Source organism: Bidens hawaiensis, unplaced genomic scaffold, assembly GCF_021521415.1.
Source record: "Bidens hawaiensis isolate Kalapana, Puna unplaced genomic scaffold, B.hawaiensis_p1.1 tig00001143_1, whole genome shotgun sequence".
NCBI lineage: Eukaryota > Viridiplantae > Streptophyta > Magnoliopsida > Asterales > Asteraceae > Bidens > Bidens hawaiensis.
In genome coordinates, this window is record NW_027491065.1 from 3,663,676 (window position 1) to 3,681,452 (window position 17,777).

General features: G+C 36.2%; 1 protein-coding gene across 1 annotated transcript; it reads right to left on the reverse strand.

The window, feature by feature from the left end:
• Positions 1 to 4,053: 4,053 nt before the first annotated feature.
• On the reverse strand, positions 4,054 to 13,831 carry LOC143560213 (E3 ubiquitin-protein ligase listerin-like). The gene is made up of 15 exons (XM_077048563.1): positions 13,776 to 13,831; positions 13,602 to 13,710; positions 13,461 to 13,523; positions 13,311 to 13,388; positions 13,141 to 13,232; positions 12,850 to 12,952; positions 12,596 to 12,748; positions 11,873 to 12,522; positions 11,386 to 11,800; positions 10,005 to 10,468; positions 8,573 to 9,900; positions 6,769 to 7,823; positions 5,394 to 5,843; positions 4,365 to 4,595; positions 4,054 to 4,281 (listed from the first exon to the last, which is right to left on the reverse strand). Exons 1-15 carry the CDS (start codon positions 13,829 to 13,831, stop codon positions 4,054 to 4,056), a joined length of 5,475 nt encoding a protein of 1,824 aa, XP_076904678.1.
• Between the last annotated feature and the right edge of the window lie 3,946 nt (positions 13,832 to 17,777).

Genomic DNA, 17,777 nt, shown 5'->3' on the forward strand with positions numbered 1-17,777 from the left:
GTGGTTCTAGGGGTAGGCGGACAAATCGTTGTGAAGCATCTTAAGTACCGAGTGGTATACGGAAAATGTTAGCAAAGTGACCATAATGGTTGCACTGGGTACAGAGTCGGCACAAGGATTGGGTCGGATGATGATAGTTGCAAATAGAGCATAACGGGAAAGGTCCGGTATAGGGTTTCTTGTTAGGAGCATTTTGGTTGGAGGGTTTACGTTTGTGGTGAGAAGAGTCGTCATTGCGCGGAGTGGGTTTGGGTTCGGTCTTAGCATCAGTTGAGGATTTGGTTTTGGAGTTTTCAGAGGTAGGGTTAAAGTCTTCGTGAGGTAGGGTTCCATCTCCAACAGGGTCATCGGGACGTGAGGTAGCAAGAGCAATAGCTTCCTTGAATTCCTCCCGTGGCATACTCGTAGCAATCCCAAGCATAGCAGCAGCAATTTCCTTAGTGATCCTAGCAGTCAAACGGTGATCACGGGCAGTCGACGGACGACGTTGATTACGACTATGATTTCCTAAGGAAGACATTCTACGAGGACCAAAATTGAAATCTTATGAGATGATGGGTAAGTTGTGTGGATAAGTTGATGTGAGATAATAGAGAAGTATACCTAAATATAATTGTGCAAGTGATGACTCGAGGACGAGTCAAGATTTAAAATAATGTGAATGATTTTCTTGAGATATTTAATTTAATAACTAATGTTTACAAAAATTCAAAAGTAAAATGTTATTGGGTTGGGCTTTTCATGGGCTTCCCATGGTAGCTCGAGATCCCAAATAAAATAACGAAACATGTTCAATGAGTTGGCCTCCCATGAGCTTTCCATGACAATTTGAATGGCCCAACTTAATAAAGCAACATAAAGTTTGTGAATCGTATAGGTTACAAGTTGTAAAGAGGGTGTATGGGCATTATACGAGTAGTATAGGCTATACAACTCGTATAAATAGCAGCACCATCGCGTGTAAGTCATACAACTCGTTTAAGAATCTGGTCAAACACCTTTTCTAAGAAAGCCTATACAAGTCGTATAGAGGGTGTCTGAATTTTAAAGATGGGTGTCTTATTAGCATCACCCCTTTTGAAATCTATTCATAAAATAATGTGAATATAGAAAAATAAAATAAAAAATAATGATGTGAAAATGTAAGTACGGGTAATGATGCTTTGTAGGGTTGGTTTGTTTGGGCTATTTAAGACCGGTGCTTATCATCAACAAATATTTCTAAGTATCAAATTTGATGATGAACAACTGAACTTGTGGATGAAGAACTCAAGTTTCGGTAACAAAGATTGACTTTTCTCATAGAATTGGCAAAACATGTTAGTTCATTAGTTTTATTGATCTATATCTGATCATAAGCTAATTCGAACATGCCATGGATAAAGAGAAAATAAGTGTTTTTTTTTTTTGAAAGTTAATTAGCAGCTGAATTGGCATGCTTATATGTGCGTTTAACAACTTGCACTAATGATGAAAACAACATAATCTGCATATCTTTTATCTTATACGAATTGTAACCAAGGCCGGCCAAAGAGGTGTATGAGCCGTAGCCTTGGCTGGGGTACCTTTTTTTTCAGGGGCATAATTTTTTTTATATATCTATATTTTAAAAATAAATCTTATGTAATATAATTGATTTTGATCATTTAAAAACTATCGGGCCCCAAAATTTTTTTGATTCATAATTCATTTGGTAAATTTTAGGTTATTGGGCCCAAATCATTGAACCAAAATCAATAAGTTAAAAAAATAATAAACACTTAAAAAAATCCGATTAAAAGTAAAAGCCGATTAAAAGTCCAGTGACTTCTACGCTTAGTCCGATCATTCCCCTTTCAAATTCCAACCAGACAAGTAGGAATCCTTCTTGGCTTCTTCAGTCCACCGTCCACCAAACACTCAAGCAACAGTACACAAAGGTATTAGATATTTAAGTTTAACTATTGGATATTTAATTATTAATTAAGTTAATAGTTACAGTAGTATAACTATTAGTCATTTAGTCTATTTTTCTTGAGTGATATACTGATACATATCCGTTATCAGCGTTAGGGATTTAGGTCAATTGCGAAAAAACTATTAATCTATTTATATTGATATATTGAAATATTGTATGATTTTTAGGCTTTTAGCAATCGCTTAATTAATTATGCATCCTAAACAACTATCTGATGCTCAAAAATGTAAAAGAGAACTAGATGATGCAATGAAAAAGTCTCAAGCTGGTGCTATGTATAAGTTTATGCATAAACCGTTAGATATTATTGTATTGAGTTTTATTACTATATTTTTGATATTTTTATTGTTGTAACGTTTATGTCGTTTAAAAATTTTAGCTTATATGCTATATGTTTCGTTACTCGTTAGGCTCTACAGGCTTTTTTATTTCAGCTCGACTAAGACATATAAATTTGTGGAGAAGAACTTGATTGTAACCATTTCTCTTACAAGAATTGTAGTCATTTTTCTTACAATACCATGTATCCACTCTTCCATTTTTTTATTCACATAAAAATTTTATGTTTGGTAACATTGCATACGTACACGTTACATGTATATTAGGAGCATATTAATATTTTTTTTTTACCTGCGTTTCATTTTATCGAATTAAACATAACTTTAAAGTATGTGAATGTGAAAATCATCCTCCTTAGTCGAGTATCTTTCAAATATCAATATTGCACTTGTACTTTGAATATAATAAAGTATTTTATGATTTTCAAACTTCTAAGAAAGTTCGACCTTTGTCGGCTAGCTAGGAAGGCTAAAAGCTAAAAGCAAAGTCCCCGTAACTGCATGCGAATGAAGAGCGTTCCGTTTCACTCAGGCAACTCCAAGAGAGGCCGATGAAAGAGCCCACCTCGGATACGGAAGGAAGGTATGGAGATGGCGCTGCTAGAACCAAGGTGCGTAGCCCCAAACCAAAAGCCTTATTCTTCAACAGGAGCTGGTCTAGTACTTCGGGGCAGTAACTCAAAGTGGTACCGGGTCAGTCCCTAACTATCTGCTTCCACTAAATACGCGGTAACGCTCACTCATGTGCTGAACACAGGGTCAGTCACGGACCTCTTAGATTTGTTTTTTCAGAAAGAACCAAAAAATGATCGTGAAGGTCCCATAGATAGAACCTGATACGAAGTACTGAACATAAGACCTATGCAAGGGAGTCAGTCCTACTCATAAAGGTGAAGGACCAAGCACTAGATCGTTGAAAACAAAAAGAAAGACTGACTTTCAGATAACTTAACTTATTTAGGAAGGAGCCATCGTAACTGCTCGCCATCGGAATAGGCTTTCAAGGCAGCTGCCAAGTCAGCCAGTAAGTAAGCAGGTAATAGTCAGCCAGCAAGCTGGGCCGTTCTTGCCAGTTCGAGTACGAGACTTCGGTGTAGTAGTACTATAACGGTTTTGACACATACTAAGGGACATTGGACCAATGCGGCCATGTAGCAGAGAGAGAGAGACGTGGAGGACGTGATGAGGAGAGAGATGGTGAAAAACTCGTCTTAACAAATGAGGTCAACAAAGATTGTGAGAGGGACAAGAGAGAGATGATGCAATCTGCACTTTAATCAGAATTGCAATTGAATGTTGGTGATTGAAGATCAGAGATTGATGAATCAATCACATATTACAAAAGGAAATCAAGAAAAGAATTGATCCGAGACTGTAATCAAAGATTAGAGAAAGAGAAAATTAGGGAAAAGAGAGCTAGTATTAATTTCTTGACAAACTGAATTAGTTACAATACTAACACTTTATACACTTGTTCACTAACTGATCTAACAAACTTGATACCCCCTGTTGACTTATCATTTGCATTAAGTCAACATTTGACTTTGACCAGTAATTCGTATCAAGAGAATGAAGAGGTGTGAACTGCTGTTGATTAATCCTGAGTCCTAACAATAATTTCAAAAGTAATACCAAGTTTCCCTCATTATGGCAACAAAAAGAGCATTACCCCTTCTACAACCATTCAAGACATAATAATGTTTACTCAACAATCTATCACAAACTACCAAAGTCAAAAACGTATAAGATGGATGATGGTCAAAATGGAGACTGGCATAAGGGACAATTAGACTTATTAGAAGTCAAAAACCACTTATATAAGCATGCAGAATGAAACTTGTGCTTGCAGGTCCGACAGGCGCGACGTGGAAGACTATGATTTGATGTGTGAATCACACTGTAACATATTGGACACTCTTCGACGCCCTCAAATTCCTTATCAAAATTATTCTTCCATATTCTAATTGCTTCTGCTAAAGCCCCATTCTGAAATCCAACAAATGCAAAAGATTACTTGTTTAGCCTAACTAATGTGTTCAGATATAAAGCATAAAGCATTATCTACTTACTTGATTACGGACGAATGACATCATTGAAAGCAACCATTTCCTTTGCTTCACTTCAGAGATTCCAAGGCTTCTAGTACATTCCACATCCACGGGTCGCAACGGATATGATGCGGGGAGACGAACTACCAAATCCATATTTGACTCGTCTTTTGTACATGTGGCAACAACCTCGTTAGCCGACTTGCTCACACTAACTGAAAAATTCTCATCAGATAGATCTGCTTTCTTGATCTGCAATAACAATTATTTATCAGACATTGATTTTCTAAATGGGGACAATCATAAATCATTTTTATCAAATATACCAATTTATAAAAATAATTATATTAATAGTAAAGCGTCAGCAGTGATAATGTTTTCTTTAAGTTCCATTTTCACCTCTTATACCAAAAGTAATATGCGCCTTTAACCCACTAATTTATCATTCATTTTGACTTTTCTATAATAACTTGCACTCGTTAACTTTTTTAACAAGCTGAATACGCAGATGTTTTTTTTTCTCTCGACAAATCAGTATAAATTATGTTGAAAATAGAGTTGTATTCAAAATAGATTTTTTTTTATATCGTAAGCAATAAAAGTGTCGGTACTATACCGGTATAGTGACGAACTGAACCAATTCCGATTGAACATCGCAAGTTTCATTTTTACCCTTATGCTATGAATAATACACGCCTTTAACCCATTTTTACCGGTATTCGCTTTCATGGTTCTCACAGTTTTGCTTGTTTTCTCTTGGCATTCCGGCATAAATTATGTTGAAAACAGAGTTACTAAATTTAGAATTTTTGGGTATCACAAGCTATACGATATTTTTTATCTTAAAACTTTTTATTTTCTTTTGGAACTTTTTAAATTTCCTTTTTTTACCTTTTATGCTGTTTTAAAGTTCACTTTCATAATTCTTAACGTTCGTGAAGTGTTTCTTAATCTACGTTTCGATTTTCAAAAACAACCCACCGCAACAACCAGGCTATATTTTGCAAGCTAGATAACATTTAAAGTTTAAAAGGAGACATAAAAGCACACCTGAGATAATTCATCTGCGATTAGAGGAGGGCTACACCATGTTCTAGTAAATGACTCGATTGCAGAAGATGAAGTGTGATCACGAACATCATTAAACCACTCTCTAACATAAGCAGGAAGTGTTTTTAACATGAGTCCATACATTGCACCAGTAAATGATGTCATTCTGTCTGGCCCAATGGGCCAGAGAGATTCAACAGCAAATAGGACAGAGTTGTTTGTGATGGCCCGAGTAGCTGATTGTGCAAACTCTGAAATGCCAGGTGGCAACTGAGATAACTTCTTTTTCACACTTGCAGCACATAATTCCAGGGGTATGTGTTGGAAGATGCAGTCTAATATCATTGGATTGCATGAGTCTTTTATGTGTTGAATCAACTTTTCCTTTGTAGTAGATGATGGTGATGCGAGTAGGTGTGAGATTAATGACCAAGTAACAAAAACATGCACCTGTAGAGTTTAATAATATATTAGCCTCCAAATTAGCCTCCAAAGAAACAGATGGTAAACGAATGGGTCGTTGGGAAACCAGTCAAATTTGACATAAAAATGCTTTGTTTCTCCAAAAAGTTAAAATTACATGTATTGTTGAAATTAATGTACATAATTAATAGCTCACATACGTCTACAACACATGTATTGTTTCACTAGAATTTTAACTTTAAAAACAAAATGATTTATGGGTATTTGCATTAAACAAGTCCTTTAAGTGACATTCGACCCATTATACTTGTTTCCTTGTAAGCTATTTTCAGTTTACCCGTTTGAACCGTTAGGCATAAAATGATAATCAAACTGACTGATTCATAGAAGCTTCTAAACAAAGCAAATGTTCAGTGAACTGTTTTGTGACCTATTCTACATGAAGTTTGTTTAGGTTCATTTACTTACTAATGGAACAAACACGAACTTTTGTTCGTTTAGTTAATCAAACGAACACGAACACATGTCTCATTCATTCATTTAAGTTCATGAACGTCCGTTTATGTTCATTTATGTTCGTTAGGTCCATTACAAATTAGTCTAGTTTTATTAATTGCTTAAACCAGGCAGATTAATGTTCACGTTTGCTTTTAATTGGTGTTCGCTCAATTATGTCCATTCATGTATGTTCAGTTATGTGCCATTTATTTTCGTTGTGTTCGTTTACGTTCATTATACTGTTAATGAGCTAACATAAACGAACAGTTCATGTTCTTAACAAGCGAACACAAACAAGAAAATCCGTTTGTTTAGTTGCCCATGTTCAATCGTTTGTTCGGTTAAAGTTAAACAAGCAAACATGAACATGCCTGGTTTGTGTTCCTTCGGTTCGTTTACAGGCCTAGATTCACACGTAAAAGAAAGGTGTTGAGTTTAGAAGGAATGGACTTACTCGATCCGGGGCTACCAAATCCAATTCAATAATCTCAAACGGTGATTTCTCAAGAAAGACGGAAATCTCCTCCCTCAACTGAATCTTAGAATCTAAAGACGAAGAAATCGGATCTTTATCATCAATCTCACTTTCATTTAAAAAGGAGGCAGTTTCTTGAGTGAAAAAAGCTGAGTCGGCAACGGGTTCACTTGAAAGAATAACATAAGCAGCATACTGCATAAGCGCAACCGGTTTGGAAGAAAATAAAATGGCATATAAAGAGCTAACCGCTCCTTTACTAAGCCCCCACAAATCAAATGACTTCATAGCCCGCTCTCGTGCATGCGAAGAAGATTCAGCTGCACTTGAAGAAACCAACTCCCAAAATTCAGACTCACCAAGTCGACTTGATGCTACAACCGAACCTGCCATGAGAGAATATGAGCCCGCAATCGCTTCAGCTGCACCCGTTGAAAAGAACAACCGAAGAACCCCTTGTAAAATCTTATCCTTAACCGGGTCCCACTTTTCACTTCTTAACGGATGCTGATCGTTTTCTATTTCATTTTCGGTTTTGGTTTTGGTTTTGGTTTCGGTTTCAACAGTGTCTTGTGCAATGAGCGCATAGAACATAGAAAACGTAATAAGCGCGTGTTTTGCAAGCTTTAAAGCAGAGGAATTGGAATCCAAACCCAAGAGTGTAACCTGGAGCTTCTCGGGTATATCTGAAGTGGGCCCGTGTGTGATGGTGTCATTTACAGCCTCTGCTACCTCTTCCATTAATACAACAGCGGACTCGATCCAGTATCTTGATTTGTACAAAATATATTCCCAATCATCTTGGTTGAAATCATTCCAACAGTATCCAACTGTTACAACGGTTAACTTGGATAACAAAGTCTGCACAACAGATAATTCGTTGACTGTGGCAGAAGTAGAAGCGAGACGTTGTTTACGGAGTAACTCGAGCAGAAGACTGCGTTCCACAATGGTGATGTGTCTTTGTGGTTTAAACAGTTTCATTCGTTTTAGGGGATAGCATGAAACAACAAGATGATACCAATCTTCCATATCTGAAACAAATATTCAATATTTGTAGCAGTCAATTTAGGTAATGATTTATCTCTAAAGGTCAAATAAAAAGACAGCTAAAATATTTAAAACCAACAGCCCGCTAATGAGGTTTAATAAAGCTTGCTTACAATTGCTAATTTGTAATGATATAGAATAAATGGACAAAAACTTGATTATGAGTCAACCTAACCCGTCCGTTTCAACCCACACTAGGGCTGTCTAAAAAACTCGCGACTCATGGTTCACTCAAGAAAGCTAAAAACATCACGCTCAAAATTGGCTCGTTTATAACAAGCAGAGCCGACTCGGTTTATACGAGCCGAGCCAAGGTAAGCTCGGTTCATTTGCTTGCCCGTTAAGCTAGTTTAGCTGGCTATTTGCTAGCTCGTCAGCTCATTTAAATTAAAACCCAAGTTTAAGCATATATAAATTATAAGCCTACGTATAACCCAAATTTTAATAAACATAAGTTCCAAACTTTGCAGTTCATTATTTTGCTTAAAACTTGTACTTTTTTTCTTTTTACAGATATCAATGAATATGTGTAAAAGTATAAAATTAAATTTTTTGAAAAAAAAAAAAGACCCGGCTCGAGCTCAGCAGTTCAGCTCGATAAGATAAGCGAGCCGAACCCAAGCCCAACCTGGATCGGCTCGACCCGTTTAAAGCCCAAACCTAAACCTGTATAACCTGCTACTGGAAATAAATGTAACATAAGAATGGATAAAAGCATATTAAACACTTGTACCTTGTCCGGATAGCCATGTGTTCAAAGGCGGAAATGACAGAGTTCTCTGAAGCCAACGCTCGATAACATCATGTATATCATCTCTCTTTGAAGCATCGTTTACTTCGTCTCCAAATAATGGTCCAATTAGAACACTCATGACAACAGGAAGTATCTTCAAACAATTGGAATTCACAGCTTCACCTACAAAAAGTCTATCCACAAGAAGATTAAAAATCTTCAAAGCCTTGTTTCTTCCCCAAATATTATCCTCAAAAAGTGTACTAAGTAGCGACACAAGAGCCCTCAAAAACACTTGCTCAATACTCTCGGGTGGGACCAGATTAATACTTAAACTCCTCATTTCACTGTTTAATCCTTCAACAAGAGCACCGTCTATGAGAGCATTGACAACGGTATCTAACAAGTCGTCACTACTAACAGAATCTTGACCCGTTGTGTATTGAATAAACGAAGGTAAAAATGAGGTTAACACACTGCCACCTGGCCATTTCCATGTGCATAGCATCTCAGTTGCAAGCCACGCACGATGATGACAGTGTGATGTCATCACTCTAGCTATGCCCACTTTGGATATAATCTTGTCAACAAAAGCAGCCACTCGGTGATCACCTGATGCACTGCTTTCATTTTTCAAAGTAGCTGATCTTTGTGCATCTTTAATATCAGGTGTGACCCACAAGGGCCAAGAATCACCCGTGTTTAAAAGCTCATCCAGTAAAGTTTGTTCCTCAACTGGACCTTCACAAAGATTATCCACAACATCCATGAAATAAATGCAGCCCAAAGACGAAACCGTTTCAATATCCAACGTATCTTCATTAAATACAACACAGCGGATAGTCTGAACCAGAATACTGCTCAATTTTCTCCTGCAATCTAGATTGAAAGTTTTAAGAAGTTTATTAATCTTTCCGCGAAAAGAATGCACTGATTTACAGAAATGGAACCGATCCATGAGTTTTGCATGTGCCACATCATCAAGTCCTTCACATAAAACCTCTAACGAGTTATGTTCCCAATCGATCACAAATAATGCAGCCAAAACTTGTGGAAGCAATGCTAGCGTTTTTAATCTAAAGAAGCTGCCATTAAGCACTTCCATGGCAAAACTAGCTATTTCAATCGCGCGTGTTGAAGACTCACATCCCGTGATGGTTATCTCTTCCTCACTGTTTAACAACTCATTAGCACCCTTGACCCAAGTGAAGTCAGACGACCCGATGAAAGATCTTAACTTTAGGAAGATTTCTTCAAAGATACTGATCGATGCGTTCTCGCTCACAAAGTAAGTTTGATCTTCTTCTGTCACGCCTCCAAGGGCAGCACTAAAATATTCATATATGAAGAGAAAAAAGGTAGTTAAGAAACTAGGAGTATATATATTATATAACATGTGAAGCAGCATATAATGTCATAATTGGTAGCTTACCAGATAAACCGAGCATCAGAAGATCCAAGGGGAGGAAGAGAACGAGAAACTGAAACAGCAGTTGAATCTAGAAGCTCATGATGAGAGAGGTTCAACTGCAATTTCATCCTTGTACTTTGCTCTCTCATTTTCTCCATGACAAGTGCCAATACATAAGTAAAGTTGGAATCTTTGTTACCAGTTGCATGTAAAATTATACTCTCGCATTGGTCAGAAAAGCATTCAGCATCTAGTAGTGCAAACAAGAAATCTAATCGGGTCAAGGTGGAGCTGCTATCTGTTTTAAAGCACCAAGGAACAAAAACATCCTTAAAAAGTTGCAAAAACTGATTTAAGCTCAGGTCTCTGTTCTTCTCTGGTAGACAAGCGGATACGTTTTGCTCCCACGTAATTTCTTCTACAATCTTGCGTGGGCCAAACATGGAAACCGCAACAACCATAAATTTCACAATGTCTGATGAGTCCTGAAATCATTACACAAAGAACATCAATATTATTATGATTCAAGACAATGCTGGTTATGAATCCCAAACAAGGAAACATAAAATTAATGCCATCAGAAAACACAGAATGAATCGGGCCATTAGTACAGTCCCGGTTGACTCCCAAAACAGTGTTTTTGTCCACCTTATAAAAAGCTTCCATAAATATCTAATGTGTTACTAGTATACCTAAAACGTATAATTAAAATCTCAATCTTTCAAAAAAACCATTTTAGGTGGTTGGACGAATTTCAACTGGTCCCCGTATTATCTGAATAAAAATTATTCGACTCATTTGGGATAAAACACAGCTCAAAGTGACCAATTCACAAATAGATGGATCTAAATTGTCACCTATAAAGCTTTACTAAATACAAATATAGAAATGAGCTTTACTAAATACTAAATATAAAGGTGAGTAAAAAAAACCGACTAACCAAAACTGAAACAAAAAAACCGCAAAACCTAACCGAAATAACCAAACCAATAACCAATGATTCAGTTATGTTTTCTTGAAAACCAAAAATAACGGTTCGATTTCGGTTATGCCTCCCAAATTAAATATTTGGGCCAAACATTTCTTGCCCAAAATCATAAATAGATGGTTAACGAACGTTTTAGGCCAAAAGTTTTAAGCCCAAATTCATTACTTCAAGCCAAAACGTAAAACCAAAAACCGGCCCATAACCAAATCCATACAAAAAAAACAAAAAACCGAAACCGAACGGTTTTCTAAAATAGAAACTTCGTTCGGTTTCACCACAAAACTGACCCCTAACCAAAATTGTATTGTTCATAACATGCCAGAACTAGCTCATTTACCAATATATGTAACAGACGCCACATAAACAAATACGAGTTAAAACAACTAAAATAGTAATCAAGTCATAGAAACTTACACTAGTTTGTACTATCTGGAATAACTTTGACATCATTGGGCCAACAAGATACGATAAGGGCCATGAGTCACCTTTGCGCACAGAATTTAGATCCACTAATTGCAAAAATCTAATGATTTTATCCAAATTCTCATGATTTTCAACATTCTCACTTTGTTGAAACGCTTCTAGACAATTCTCTTCAAATGTATGACAAAAAACTGATAACGAATTAGGTTCCAATGAAAATAAACCCGAAAGGATCTCAATAATGCATTTTCCAAACTCTTGTACATTGTCAACTTGGTATTTGTCATATTTTTTCAACTTATCTTCAGAAGATGGAACCAAAAGATAGTCATGCCACATCAGCTTCAATAACACCTCATCAACAATTGTACACCTGAATTTATCGATAGCTTCTACTCCACAATATCTGATATCAAAGCAACAACAGAGTGAATCCAAACATAAAAGATAGAAGAAAGCAAAACAAACTATAACTCACCTTTGAGCACTTTGTAATGTCCAAATGAAACACTCTCGGTATGACTTAAAGAATGCTGACAGGTCAGCATTTGAAGACTGAGAATGAACTTTTCCAGCCCAAAAGTTTCTAAAGAACTCCAAGAAAAACTTATCAACTGTTATTGCCTTAGAAGGCACGCAGTTCAAAAACAGAACTAAAGTCGGGTAAGATACTTGTTGAGATCCAAAACACCCATTCCTTAGAAAGTTCCAAAACGGGTTAACCAAAACTTTGTGAACATTCAAAGTTGTCCAACTTTCTGGAAACTTCCTAGAAAACAGTAGTAGTGCTTCCCACATAGAAGAGTGGCAAGTGGGGTCCTTTTCTTGAAGCGCGCCGAGTATTACCGGTGCAAGAGTTTTGATGTTTGCTTCAGTTAGAGCATGAGAGATGTTTTTAACACAACTTCCAACGAGCGAATATGCAGCGGATCGGATAGCAGAACTGTGAGAGTTTAAGAAGACCAAAAAATACTTATGAACAGATAATAGCTTCTCAGCGTGAGATATGGCAGCAGTTCTTGCTTTAAGCGCTTTTTTTTGTTCAGAGTTTGTGTTTTCTGAACCTTGTTTTTCGCTTGTCAAAATATCAAGAAATGTAGCCAGTGCAAGCAATGATGATGAGATAACCTACAGCCATATAACCAACATTCACAAAAGCAAAAAGCATTAAATTATTATTAAAAAAATGAGCATATTATACCTGCTGATGCATCTCTTGTAGCTCATCCAAAGCAACTGCTTTATCAGACATACTTTGTGGAGTGAGCTTCAAGTTATCTCCTAAATACATAAACACCTCATCGGTACATAACATTAGAGCATCCAACCTCTTCTCTTGTGCAGGAAAAGCAGCCTGTTTCAAAGTCAAAAATCAGCATCTTAACTTTATTTATTTTGTTTTTCATTATATTATTTGGAATAAGTTTTTATGTATCATAACAAGTAATTTCAAACCTCCAATGATCTTTTTGCAACTTGAGAAACTTCATAAACTGGATCAAACTGAGAAAACCACCAAGGCCCCATCAAAGACTTCACATGCGGAGCCAAATCTCTCCTGGTATGAATAGAACAAGAAAAAAAAAACAAAAAGAGCCGATAAGAACTTAGCAACAACAAACAAAAATGCTTCACAAATAAGATTGAAAATGAGGTAAGTTTGAATAAAGGTAGCATGCAATTAATTTACATGTAATGATACATATATCTATGAACTATTCAACAGAGTATATAATATGTTCTAACCCAACAGTGGTGACGAGAGTGGCCATGGTGTCATGAGTCGCGCGGCGAACATCTCGGTTATAATCCATCAACAGCTTCTTGTATTCAAATGCCTGAACCACAAATCAGAGGTGCCTGTGAGACAAATATTGGTAGTTGATAAAAAGAAAGAAAGAAAGAAAGAAGCATACCCATTGTGGAATAGCTGGTAAAACATCCTTTGCAGATTTATCCTTAAGCAGCGTGGACAAAGTCGTCAAAGCCTTCAGCTGCAGAGCACACAAAGTGAAGTCACAATAAGATAGTAACCTCAACATGAAAAACACATAAAGGCATTTTACCTTCGTGGTTGGATCTTTTCTGGAAAGCCTCTTCAGTTGCTGTGCCAATTCAGCGTCAATATCCTATATATATATATATATAGTTCCAAATGATTAAACCAAACAAACATAACATAACATAAAAAAGAAAAAGAAGAATACGATGATAAGAGAGGCGTCTGAGGAAGAAGCAGTAGGTATAGAAGAACTGCCGACATAGCCCCCAAATCCCACGGCTGTCGCACCGGCAGGCAGCAGCGAAGCGGCTAAGCTGCAAGCAATCGTTAATTAATAAATAATAATAATGAAATTGAAAGAGAGGGTAGGGTGGTTTGCCTGCTGCTGGATGGACGAGCTTTGCTTCTTGCTGCATCTCCCTTCTGTCTGCCCATACTTGGTGTATGTATCAGGAATGAATTAGAGTTGGTGTATGTATGTATGTATCACTAGAGTTGGGTTGATTTGAAGCCCAACGATTGGTCATCCTGAGTAATTAATCGATTGCGCTTCTATATATAAGTTATTGTTTTATTGAACCATTTTTAACGTTTCTTTAGTAATTAGTAATTTGTATAGTTTTTTAAGCTTTTTATATTTTATAATTACTAAAACAAATTTTAACCAACTTTTTCTTAATTAATTTGTAACATCCTACTTTTTATGAATAGATAATAAAAGACCGTTATTTAATAAACTGTGTGTTATTATTTAATTATGTTGAATAATAATTAGTTGAGTATGGGCTTGAAAGATAAAAGATGGACTTAGAGTATTTAAACTCCTTAAACCTCTCCTAAAACCCTAACTCTTTCATTTCCATCACCTTGCCTCCATATACACACACAAACACTCCTTCATCAAATTCGGATCCAAATCCGAGCTGAAGAAGAATAAATTTCGCGTTTTAGCATCATCAAACAAGAATCACGTCGAGATCCACGTGTTGGTCCAGATCCGAAACCCAAAAGGTATGTTTTTGATATAAAGGTTAGGTTTTAGACATCGGTTTGTCTGAAGATTAGATACGAAGGCAAATCGGACCATATAGTGTTAGAAAAACATAAACTTTATAGTAAACAACTTAACGGGTGCAATATGGGACGAACGGGTGGCGTTCAGACCTTGTTAAAGTAAGGAAATGAAGTTGTTATGCCCTGGAACCCGTTCTATTGATAAAACAGTCATATAGGGTTGAAAGAGAATGCTTATAGCTAAAAAGCATGGAAAAGCATATTCTAATCGAGTTATTGAGAAACTTGATTCGTTTGGAAGACAAAACGAATCGAATTGAAAAACAAAACAAATCAAATCGAATGAAAACTCGATTCGATTAGAAAAAAAACTCGACTCGATTAGAATGGACTCGACTCGACTCGATTAGAAAGAAAACTCGACTCGATTAGAATGGACTTGACTCGATGAAACTCGACTCAATTAAAATGGACTCGATTAGACTCGTCTGGACTTGGATCACAAAGGTCATTTTTCTAATGAAATTTTAGTGAAGTCTTATTAATGAAAATAAAATTTTTCCAAGCTAAGCTGGCAGCTCGACCCCAACCAAGGGCTCTGCCCCTTGGACTCTGCTAGGGGCTGCCGCCCCTAGACCCCGCTGCCAGGGGCGGGGGCGTTGCCCCAAGACCCCTGTTCGTTAGGGATTTCACTAACCTAGAATATGATTTAATTAGGAGTAGTCAAGTGACGCTTCTAACTTGTCATATAGTTAGCCATGCCCACCTGAAGAGAGGTGTGACCATAAACTCTGAGAGGAACAGGATTCATATGAGTTTCTAGCCCCTTTCTCTGTTATGTTTTCGGGACTGTGTGCATACTCCTATATGGTTAGTCAATACACTTACCTTAAGTGGTGAGTGAATGTTATATAAACATTTTATGAATGATATAGTAACGTGGAATGTATGAAGGAAAGGTTGGGAGTGTGTGTGTGTGTGTGTATTGTCACACCCCAACCTAAGGCAAAAATGTCGGGGCGTGAGCTGATTGTTCACAGCTCGAAGATACTATCATAAATAAAATGTGTCAATATGTATTAGATTAATTGTTTCCAATTACAGTGCACAAATATTCAAAACACAAATAAATAATTTAAAACAAATAATCCAATCAAGATAAATATAATCTTCAATAAATTCCCTATGGTCTTTTCTAGATGTCCTTTTCACGTCAAACTTCAATTCAAAGGCAACCTGCATATACGTAGAAAATAGAGTTTGTCAATAACACATGTTGAGTGAGATTATCACCAATTTTTGCAATGATATAATATTAATATAATAAATAAAAGAAATAAGCAAATCGTAATAAATTGCAGTAATGAAATCAAACCATGAGTAGATAAGGTGTCAATTAACCATTGCCAAGCAAATCAGGCGCCGGTAAATCAACCATGAGCAAGTAATAAGACCGTTGCCAAGCGAATCGCGCACGGGTCAATAGTATGATCATTCTGCCAATGAGAATATGTTGGACCTCTCCGAAATACGAATGAATAAACAAGTAAGCAGGTAACACGTACATTTGATCAATCGCACACAATTACACGTTTGCTATTTTTTGAGATATATAGATAATAAGAAATACGAGTAAGTGCGCATATATCCCCAAAACTTGTGAAAAATTAGTAAAATAGGGGAATGATAAAACTCACCTTCAATCGAAGGCAAGTGAATAATAATAATGATAAACGCGTCAAGTATTAATTAGATCGTCTTCTAATGCTTCAAACAAATCAAACCAACTGAACCTGAAACTTTGAGATAATAAAATATGAGTAAAAGCGAACTCTTTGCCTCTAGAATCGATCCAAACGGACGTCTAGAACTCCGGTTATGTTAAATTAAAGATTTAAGCGAGTCAGTCCTGACCAGATTCCGAACAGCGACTTGGAAGTCGGGTTTTGGTCAGTGGCCTTAAAATTTTGTTATGAGAATAAAAGTCTTCTGGACCGAACATCGGTTCAGACCAGAAGCATGAGAAATTGATAGGTCAAAGATGTTGACTATTGTGCCCTTAAACGTTTTAGTCAAATTGACCCGTCAATACCCCTCAATCTCAGAAATTTATTGAGGGTTATTAACAAGTGAATGATAATGAATAACTTTACAACGGACATCTTACCCGGATAATGCTTAAATCGATGAGAAACGGAAGTCAACCAATGCTTGAAAGTCAAACACGAACACTTGTATCTTGAGTAATATGGCAAGAACAGAAGAGAAACCGAGGGTGTAAGGTAGGTGACAGCTGAGGGATGTATAATTATGGTTTAGGGAAGTTTTTGGTGGAAGAAATAAGTCTTGTTTATATAGAATATACAAAAACGAACCATATTTAGTTAGTTTACTCGTTTAAAAAACCGAATCAAGTTTTAATGATCAAATCAACAGAAAGTGCTGCCATAATTCAATCTTGAGGAAGAGGTAATGTATGTGGACAAGTATTTAATCTATATTAGTTTTCTTGGGGCCTAAATCACTCGATATAGTCCAAAAATATGCAATTTAGTACAAAAAACGAATTAGGAAACAAAATAATAAATTAATGGCAAAATCGCGTATAATAACATAGAGATTTCGACATGGACAACAAGAAAACATCTTGGGATCTGTAATATCATTTCTTGAAGTTTAAGTTTCATTAATTTAATCGAAAATAGGAAAGAATTGACAAAATTAGTCCCTGTAGTTTTCGAAAATGCGATTTTTAGCCATTTTAAGCGATTTTAAAGGTTGTTAAGGACTATTTGGCATGATTAAAAGTTATGAAATTATAAATAAGTTAAACCAAGTTTAATATCAATAAATAAAATTTTAAATAGTTCGAAAGATCCGAATTATATTCTCCAATCGGTTTAAACAAATACAAAAAATCCTGATGTTACATATATTAGGGCCGTCTCAACCCTTTTCAGGGCCTAAAACAAAGGAAAACTTAGAGGCCTTTTTAATTTTTGTTAAAGTTATTTTGAAGTGTAACAAAAATAAGGTTAAATGTTCGCCCAAACAAATTATATCTAAATAATCCATCAACAAATATATATTTTTTTCTAGTGCTTTTATTAGACATTATTATATATTATAAATGACATGGTCGGTGTCTACACACTATTCATTTTGTGTTGATGCTTAACCAGTTGTAACACATGCTTTGCTGCTGGTACCTTTTCTTATCAATACTAGTATTTAAATATTATTGGTGAGTGTGGTGTCGGGCGTCCTATTCAACCCACACGTAGTCTTCACCTTTCTGACCACAACCACTTTGTTTTCTACCGATCGATTATTAGATCTCTTTTCGTCTTCTTTGGACTTCCGGTTT